General features: G+C 44.2%; 1 protein-coding gene across 4 annotated transcripts in view; it reads right to left on the reverse strand.

Annotated features, from left to right (window-relative positions):
- Window positions 1-9,023, reverse strand: part of LOC131139964 (latent-transforming growth factor beta-binding protein 2-like) — a 169,949-nt gene that overhangs the window by 39,079 nt on the left and 121,847 nt on the right. For 3 of the 4 annotated variants that reach the window (XM_058089941.1, XM_058089940.1, XM_058089943.1), the window contains 7 exons: window positions 8,221-8,340; window positions 7,948-8,070; window positions 7,761-7,886; window positions 5,043-5,168; window positions 2,046-2,171; window positions 1,788-1,913; window positions 1,309-1,437 (listed from right to left, as the gene is read on the reverse strand). In XM_058089941.1, coding sequence (XP_057945924.1) covers window positions 1,309-1,437; window positions 1,788-1,913; window positions 2,046-2,171; window positions 5,043-5,168; window positions 7,761-7,886; window positions 7,948-8,070; window positions 8,221-8,340 — 876 coding nt within the window. The remainder of the gene's footprint in view (window positions 1-1,308; window positions 1,438-1,787; window positions 1,914-2,045; window positions 2,172-5,042; window positions 5,169-7,760; window positions 7,887-7,947; window positions 8,071-8,220; window positions 8,341-9,023) is intronic. The other variant, XM_058089942.1, reaches the window with a different exon arrangement.

The following is a 9,023-nucleotide window of genomic DNA, read 5'->3' on the forward strand; positions in this document are numbered from 1 at the left end:
CATAGGTATGAATGTGAGTGTGAATGGTTGTTTGTCTATATGTGCCCTGTGATTGGCTGGCCACCAGTCCAGGGTGTACCCCGCCTTTCGCCCGAAGACAGTTGGGATAGGCTCCAGCACCCCCGCGACCTTCATGAGGATGTGGGTGTCTACCAACCTGATGGTTGGTTCGATCCCCAGTCAAGGTTATTCTGCAATATTTCAGCTTCTGGCTGCACGATGAATGAGTGGTTAGCACCCAGGCCTCACAGCTAGGAGACCCGAGTTCAATTCCACCCTCGGCCATCTCTGTGTGGAGTTTGCATGTTCTCACCGTGCATGCGTGGGTTTTCTCCGGGTACTCCGGTTTCCTCCCACATTCCAAAAACATGCTAGGTTAATTAGCGACTCCAAATTGTCCATAGGTATGAATGTGAGTGTGAATGGTTGTTTGTCTATATGTGCCCTGTGATTGGCTGGCCACCAGTCCAGGGTGTAACCCGCTGGGATAGGCTCCAGCACCCCCTGCGACCCTCTTGAGTATAAGTGGTAGAAAATGAATGAATGAATTAATTTTCTAGAGGAGTGGTTAGCACGCAGACCTCACAGCTAGGAGACCCGGGTTCAATTCCACCCTCGGCCACACTCGGCATGCGTGGGTTTTCTCCGGGGACTTGCTCCGGCATTCCAAAAACATGCTAGGTTAATTAGCGACTCCAAATTGTCCATAGGTATGAATGTGAGTGTGAATGGTTGTTTGTCTATATGTGCCCTGTGATTGGCTGGCCACCAGTCCAGGGTGTACCCCGCCTCTCGCCCCAAGACAGCTGGGATAGGCTCCAGCACCCCTGTGACCCTTGTGAGGATAAGCGGTAGAAAATGAATGAATGAATGAATGGTACTCCTCTTGTATATTTCGTAACTACCCTTTGAGTGTTAAGTCGCAGTGTGATGATTTTAGCTTTCTTTCTAAGCCGACACCGTGAATCGATGAACAATTTCCCATGGGTTGATAAGCTCATTGTGAGTTTTCTTATAATTCATGATTGGCTATTGTCATGTGAGTGTGAATGGTTGTTTGTCTATATGTGCCCTGTGATTGGCTGGCCACCAGTCCAGAGTGTGGAAATGAATGAATGAATTATTTCTTTCATTCTTTCTGTGAATGTTCTGAACTTCTATTTCTATGCCTGTGTTAAATCCTGTCATAGCAGGAATGTATTGAATCAACAGCGCCTTGCTTCTGGCGGACTTCAATAAATCAACGTAATAAATCAAAAATGAATTCATATTCAATCAATGAATTATTAAGCACGGTAGTTATTTTACCCTCGCAGCCGTAACCGTCCTCGGTCACTTGCATGCCGGCCCCACAGCTCCTGCAGGTATAAGATCCCAGGGTGTTTGAACACAGCTGGCCGGGGCACACGTCGCTAGCTGCCAAGCATTCATCCACATCTGGAGACAAATATACAAACACATAATAACGCAGGCTGCCATCGCTGATGAAATTACCGAAATGAAAAGTCAGTGAAGCAAAAAAAAAAAAAACGTCAACACTTGAATGTTTCTCGTTGAGTTATCAGCAGCGTGGTTGACATCATGCGCTATTTTTAGACCGTTGCGTCATTGTTTTGTTTTGAGTTAAATAATCGGTGCTAGAGTTAATGACGTTAATCAGCCAGCTGTGATGTGACGTCTGAGAAATGAAACGCGGGCTAACCTGAACCAGAGAAACTCGGGCAAATCCATTGTAAACAAACATGTGCGTGCAAATAAACAAACGTCGGGATAGCCAAAAGTCTCACCATCACACCGCCGTCCATCCGACGAGATTCTGAAACCGGGCTGACAGCTGACACATGTGAAGGAACCCTCTGTGTTTGTGCATGTTCCCCGGGGGCATGTCGTGGGCAGCGTACATTCGTCGACGTCTGGCACGAAACATCAGCACAGGATATTAGATCTTCACTGCACAACAAGGGGAATCTCGGCAGCCAATAAAAATCATCTAATTGACTGTGAGAGTTTGATAAGACGCAGGAAGCAATGTATGGTTTACTGACCTTCACAGAGTTCTCCGTCATATGACACCCTGTACCCGGTGGGGCAGTTCTCACAGGTGTAGGAACCCTCGGAGTTTAGACATATTCCATTGGCGCACGTTGACAGGGACTGGCACTCGTCAATATCTGGGTGGAACACGAACGCAACATGTTTGAAACGCAAATCAATGTGAAAGGACATGACAATAGAATTCATTCATTCAGGGGTGGCAGGGGTGCTGGAGCACCATGGGAAATCATTCATCGACTCACGGTGTCAGCTTAGAAAGAAAGCTAAAATCATCACACTGCGACTTAACACTCAAAGGGTAGTTACGAAATATACAAGAGGAGTACCATTCATTCATTCATTTTCTACCGCTTATCCTGGCAGGGGTGCTGGAGCCTATCCCAGTTGTCTTCTTGGAGCGAGAGGCAGGGTACACCCTGGACTGGTGGCCAGCCAATCACAGGGCACATATAGACAAACAACCATTCACACTCACATTCATACCTATGGACAATTTGGAGTCGCTAATTAACTTAGCATGTTTTTGGAATGTGGGAGGAAACTGGAGTACCCGGAAAAAACCCACGCATGCACGGGGAGAACATGCAAACTCCACACAGAGATGTCTGAAGGTGGAATCAAACTCGGGTCTCCTAGCTGCGGAGCCTGCACGCTAATCACTCGTCCGCCGTGCAGCCAAAATATGTAACATTCATTAATTTTCTACCGCTTTTTCTCACAAAGGTCGCGGGCGGTGCTGGAGCCTATCCCAGCTGTCTTCTTGGGGCGAGAGGCGGGGTACACCCTGGACTGGTGGCCAGCCAATCACAGGGCACATATAGACAAACAACCATTCACACTCACATTCATACCTATGGACAATCTGGAGTCGCTAATTAACCTAGCGTGTTTTTGGAACGTAGGAGGAAACCGGAGTACCCGGAGAAAACCCACAAAATTTCCACACAAAATGGCCAAGGGTGGAATTGAACTCAGGTCTCTTAGCTGTGAGGCCTGCAAGCTATCCACTTTTTACACCATGCATCCATGAATCAATCAATCATTCATTCATTCATTCATTTTCTACCGCTTATCCTCCGGAGTGTCGCAGGGATGCTGGAGCCTATCCCAGCTGTCTTCTGGAGAGAGGCGGGGTACACCCTGGACTGGTGGCCAGCCAATCACAGGGCACATATAGACAAACAACCATTCACACTCACATTCATACCTATGGACAATTTGAAGTCGCTAATTAACCTAGCATGTTTTTGGAATGTGAGAGGAAACCGGAATACCCGGAAAAAACCCACGCATGCACAGTGGAGAACATGCAAACTCCACACAGAAATGGCCGACGGTGGAATTGAACCTGGGTAATCTATCTGCGGGGCCTGCACACTAACCACCGTGCAGCCTCACTCCTAGCATTCATTTTCTACCGCTTTTCCTCACGAGGGTCACAGGGGTTTCTGGAGCCTATCCCAGCTGTCTTCGGGCGACAGGCAGGGAACACCCTGGACTGGTGGCCAGCCAATCACAGGGCACATATAGACAAACAACCATTCACACTCACATTCATACCTATGGACAATTTGGAGTCGCTAATTAACCTAGCATGTTTTTGGAATGTGGGAGGAAACCGGAGTACCCGGAGAAAACCCACGCAATCTCCACACAGAGATGGCCGAGGGTGGAATTGAACTCGTGTCTCTTAGCTATGAGGCCTGCGTGCTAACCACTTTTTTTACACCGTGCATCCATGAATCAATCAATCATTCGTTCATTTTCTAACGCTTATCGTCCCGAGTGTCGCAGGGATGCTGGAGCCTATCCCAGCTGTCTTCTTGGGGCGAGAGGCGGGGTACACATATAGACAAACAACCATTCACACTCACATTTGAAGTCGCTAATTAACCTAGCATGTTTTTGGAATGTTGTAGGAAACCGGAGTACCCGGAGAAAACGCATGCATGCACGGGTAGAACATGCAAACTCCACACAAAGATAGCAGAGGGTGGAATTGAACTCGGCTCTCCTAGCTGTAAGGCTTGTGAGCTAACCACTCGTCCGCCGTGCAGCCCATATTTGCATATTAACAATAATTCATGGTTCCATTTATCACAGTGAGTCTTCCAGGTCCTGATGCAGCAAAACAGTCCCAGACCATCACACTACCACCACCATATTTTACTGTTGGAATAATGTTCATTCATTTTCTACCGCTTATCCTCACGAGGGTCGTCACCGGCTGTCTTGGGGCAAGAGGCGGGGTACACCGTGGACTGGTGGCCAGCCAATCACAGGGCACATATAGACAAACAACCATTCACACTCACATTCATACCTATGGACAATTTGGAGTCGCTAATTAACCTAGCATGTTTTTTTTGGAATGTGGGAGGAAACCGGAGTACCCGGAAAAAACCCACGCATGCACGGGGAGAACATGCAAACTCCACACAGAGATGGACGAGAGTAGAATTGAACTCGGGTCTCTTAGCTGCGAGGCCTGTGCGCTAACCACTCGACCACGGTGCAGCCATGAATCAATCATTCATTCATTTTCCTCCGGAGCGTCACAGGGTGCTGGAGCCTATCCCAGGCGGGGTACACGCTGGACTGGTGGCCAGCCAATCACAGGGCACATATAGACAAACAACCATTCACACTCACATTCATACCTATGGACAATTTGGAGTCGCTAATTAACCTAGCATGTTTTTGGAATGTGGGAGGAAACCGTAGAAAACCCACGCATACACGGCGGAGAATATGCAAATTCCACACAGAGATGGCCGAAGGTGGAATTGAACCCTGGTCTCTTAGATGTGAGGTCTCCGCGCTAACCACTCGACCTTTTTTTTGGTTTTATTTTGTTGAAATAGAGATTCCTAACAAAGTCAAAAACCCTGAATACAATAAACAAATGTCATGTGATTGTTTTTACGTATTAAAATATAAAACGGGCTATGAATGAGGAGCACCTCGAGGGTTTGAACATGCCGTACCTTCACACCTCCGTCGATCCTGAGACACTCTGTAGCCAGCCTTGCATCTGGTGCAGGTGTACGACCCCGCCGTGTTGGCGCACACGCCGCCGAGACACCAGTCACCCTGAACGCACTCGTCCACATCTGGAGACGCACACGCATCCGGTTTAGCGGGAATAAAACAACAACATCAAAAATGCATTCCGATGTCTGGCAGCCATAACACATTTGTCCGTGTCATAAAGTTCACCATTAAAAAAAAAAAAAAAAAAAAGGGGGCGTCGCCGAAGCAGAGCAGCACGCCGAAATGAACAAACGTCTACCTACATGAGCATCGGTGTGGAAAATAATCAATATTTTTTTTTTTTTTAATTAAATAAAACTAAAAATGTCAAAATAATCAAAATTAATCGATACATTGATACGCATGAGCACGATGCGACTCGCAGCGTTTGTGGATATCTCTTTATTGCTCGCTGGTTCTACCATATCTTACTTATTGTGTGGAAATATGGGCTAATAACTATAAAAGCAATCTTCACTCGCTAAATGTACTGCAAAAAAGGCCAGTAAGGATAATTCATAATGGCGCCTACAGAGAACATACTAACTCCTTATTTCTAAAATCACAAATATCCCACATTCCAAAAACATGCTAGGTTAATTAGCAACTCCAAATTGTCCATAGGTATGAATGGTCGCCGGCCAATTGCAGTCATTCATTCATTCATTTATTTTCTACCGCTTATCCTCATGACGGTCGCAGGGATGCTGGAGCCTATCCCAGCTGTCTTCCAGGTGGCCAGCCAATCACAGGGCACATATAGACAAACAACCATTCACACTCACATTCATACCTATGGACAATTTGGAGTCGCTAATTAACCTAGCATGTTTTTGGAATGTGGGAGGAAACCGGAGAAAACCTACCCATGCACGGGGAAAATGTGCAAACTCCACACAGAGATGGCCGACGGTGGAATTGAACCCTGGTATCCTAGCTGTGAGGTCTGCGCGCTAACCACTAGACCGCCATGCCGCCTTTTCAACAAATTGACTGTCAAAATAATTTTTTAAATTATTTTAATTAATTAATTTTAATTAATTTAATTTTTTTAATAATTCCAAAAACATGCTAGGTTAATTAGCCACTCCAAATTGTCCATAGGTATGAATGTGAGTGTGAATGGTTGTTTGTCTATATGTGCCCTGTGATTGGCTGGCCACCAGTCCAGGGTGTAGATAGCTTTCCAAAAAAAAAAAAAAAAAAACAGGCTTCACTACGTATCTTAAAACAAACCTAGAGCATACTGTATTGCATCTATAGTGTATTGCTGTCAATAATAACAGCAGCAGATCAATATCCCTGGAAGATGGAAGTTTCAATACGGACACATAAGCAGTGGAAAGTAGCGGCATTTAGCAAAAGGATGGAGCAATGGTGGCAGCCACAGACCATTTCCCTTTCCTCATGATTTCTATCTGATTCCTGCCTGGCTGGTTTTTCCATCTTTCCAGTGTCCTTGCCACTCGTGGTGCAATGAGGCGGCCAATGCAGCCCACAAAGCTGCTCAGCGACGGCCAGTAGGTTTGCTGCACAGCGTCAAGAGTGTGGAGGAGACACCGAGAGACAGGCCAGTACACTACGGGAGGACACTATCTACTACTTTGTGTAAAGCAGTGTACAAAGCGGGGGTTGCTGGAGCCTATCCCAGCTGTCTTTGGGGCGAGAGGCGGGGTACACTCTGGACTGGTGGCCAGCCAATCACAGGGCACATTAAGTCAAACAACCATTCACACTCACATTCATACCTATGGACAATTTGGAGTCGCTAATTAACCTAGCATGAGAACATGCAAACTCCGAGGGTGGAATTGAACTCGGGTCTTCTAGCTGTTTCTTTTTTTGTGTGTGTCCCGTCCCGATAGTATTATTGATTTAAATCAGGGGTCTCAAACATGCGGCCCACGGGCCAAATGTGGCCCGCAGGACACTACTTTGAGGCCCCCGCCTTGATATGAAAGTTTAATGTTAGTGCGGCCCCGCGCAAGTTTGATATGGATGCTGTATGGTATCATGTACCCAGAAAAAATTATTACGTTTGATTCATGTTCATGTTAAAGGTTAAATAACTGTTAATAGTTATCCTCCCTATCCGTGTGGAAGTGGTAAGTTTTTGGCTATTTAAGTTGAAAGGAAATAACTTGAAGGCTACCGTTTAGGTCGCTAGCTAACTCTAGTTTGCGAGTTAGCATGTGTCTCAAGACCCTGCAGTTGCGCAATATGTTGTAAATATAAAAAGTATTAATGTGACTATAGTCGTGTTTTGTCATGTCTACAGGGCTCTAATAATGCTTTGTTCATTTTAATGTGAAAAAAAATAATTTGTCTACCCACCAACTATATGTGGTTTATTAAGTTTTATTTTTTTTTTGCCGTTTTATTATTATTATTATATTTATTTATTACTGATTGATTGATTTTCTTTATTTTTGATTTATTTATTTTTCATTTTATTTTGTGTAGAAAAATAAAAATTATGATATTTGAGAACAGTGGAATGTTTTATCAGAGCTTTTATTGTGGAAAATCGGAACCAAAGCGAAGTTTATTCATTTTTCTGTTTTTAATAAATGCGTTTTTTTTGTTTTTTTGGGGGGAAAACCTGATGCGGCCCAGCCTCGCCCAGACCCTAGATTGAATGGAGTTGAACATGAAACATGAAATATTCCTACCTTCACATCTCAGCCCGTCTACAGACGGTTGAAACCCTGCATCGCAGCTCTGGCAAGTGTAGGAACCGGGAGTGTTGACGCAGATTCCTTCAGGACACTTCTTATTCGCCGCACACTCATCGATATCTAAGAAAGAAATTGGACACTTTAAGATGAGAAGCATGACTTCCACGGCATCGTCACTCACCTTCGCAGGCTTTGCTATCTGAGGTGGCTTGGTAACCGTGGCCACAAGAGCATCTGTGGGTTCCTTCTAGATTGACGCAACGTCCATGGAGACAGACCCCCGGAAGCAAACACTCATTCACATCTGGAGAAAGAGTGGAAAATGGAAGTGGGCTCATAGGAAATAAAAAAAAAGACCCTTTAAAAAAAAAAAAAAAAACTTTAAATTTGCCATGGAGCTTCTGCGTTAGCATGAGTGGAAACTATTTACACAGCTGCTACTTTGTGGCGTTACCTTGGCATACGTTGTCCACTGTGAGTTTGTATCCATGGAAACAGTTGCACCTATAGGAGCCTTCGGTGTTGACACACCTTCCACGGCCGCATATGTTTTGGTTCAAGCACTCGTTTACATCTGTGGACATAGCAAGCGTATTATTGTTTCATTTATGTTGTGAAAATTAATTTCTGGGGATCACAATAGATACAATATCTTACTTATTGTGTGGAAAATATGGACTAATAACTATAAAAAAGCAATCTTCACTCGCTAAATGTACTGCAAAAAAAGGTAAGTAAGGATAATTCATAATGCCGCCTACAGAGAACATACTAACTCCTTATTTCTAAAATCACAAATATCACATTACAATACATATTAAATACAATACAATAAATTAAATTAAATTAAAAAAAATAACTTCAACTATATTAGGAAAGCAGGAAGTGAACAAATGTAACAGTTACTGATTGTAAAAGTACCAGATGGAGGGGTAGGATTTAATAAGCTTTGCTTCTTCCTACTCCTTTTGGACATGTGGAACTGGGAACTGATTATGGGATGCATTCAACTGTAATCTGATGCATGTACAAATGAAATAAAACATTTTAAAAAAATTTAAAACATTTTTTTTTCATTAAATTAAAAAAAATCATTTATATTAGGAAAGCAGGAAGTGAACAAATGTAAGTTACTGATTGTAAAAGTACCAGATGGAGGGGTAGGAGTTAATAAGCTTTGCTTCTTCCTACTCCTTTTGGACATGTGGAACTGTGAACTGATTATGTGATGCATTCAATTGTAATCTGATGCATATT

The sequence above is a fragment of the Doryrhamphus excisus genome, chromosome 13, assembly GCF_030265055.1.
Source record: "Doryrhamphus excisus isolate RoL2022-K1 chromosome 13, RoL_Dexc_1.0, whole genome shotgun sequence".
NCBI lineage: Eukaryota > Metazoa > Chordata > Actinopteri > Syngnathiformes > Syngnathidae > Doryrhamphus > Doryrhamphus excisus.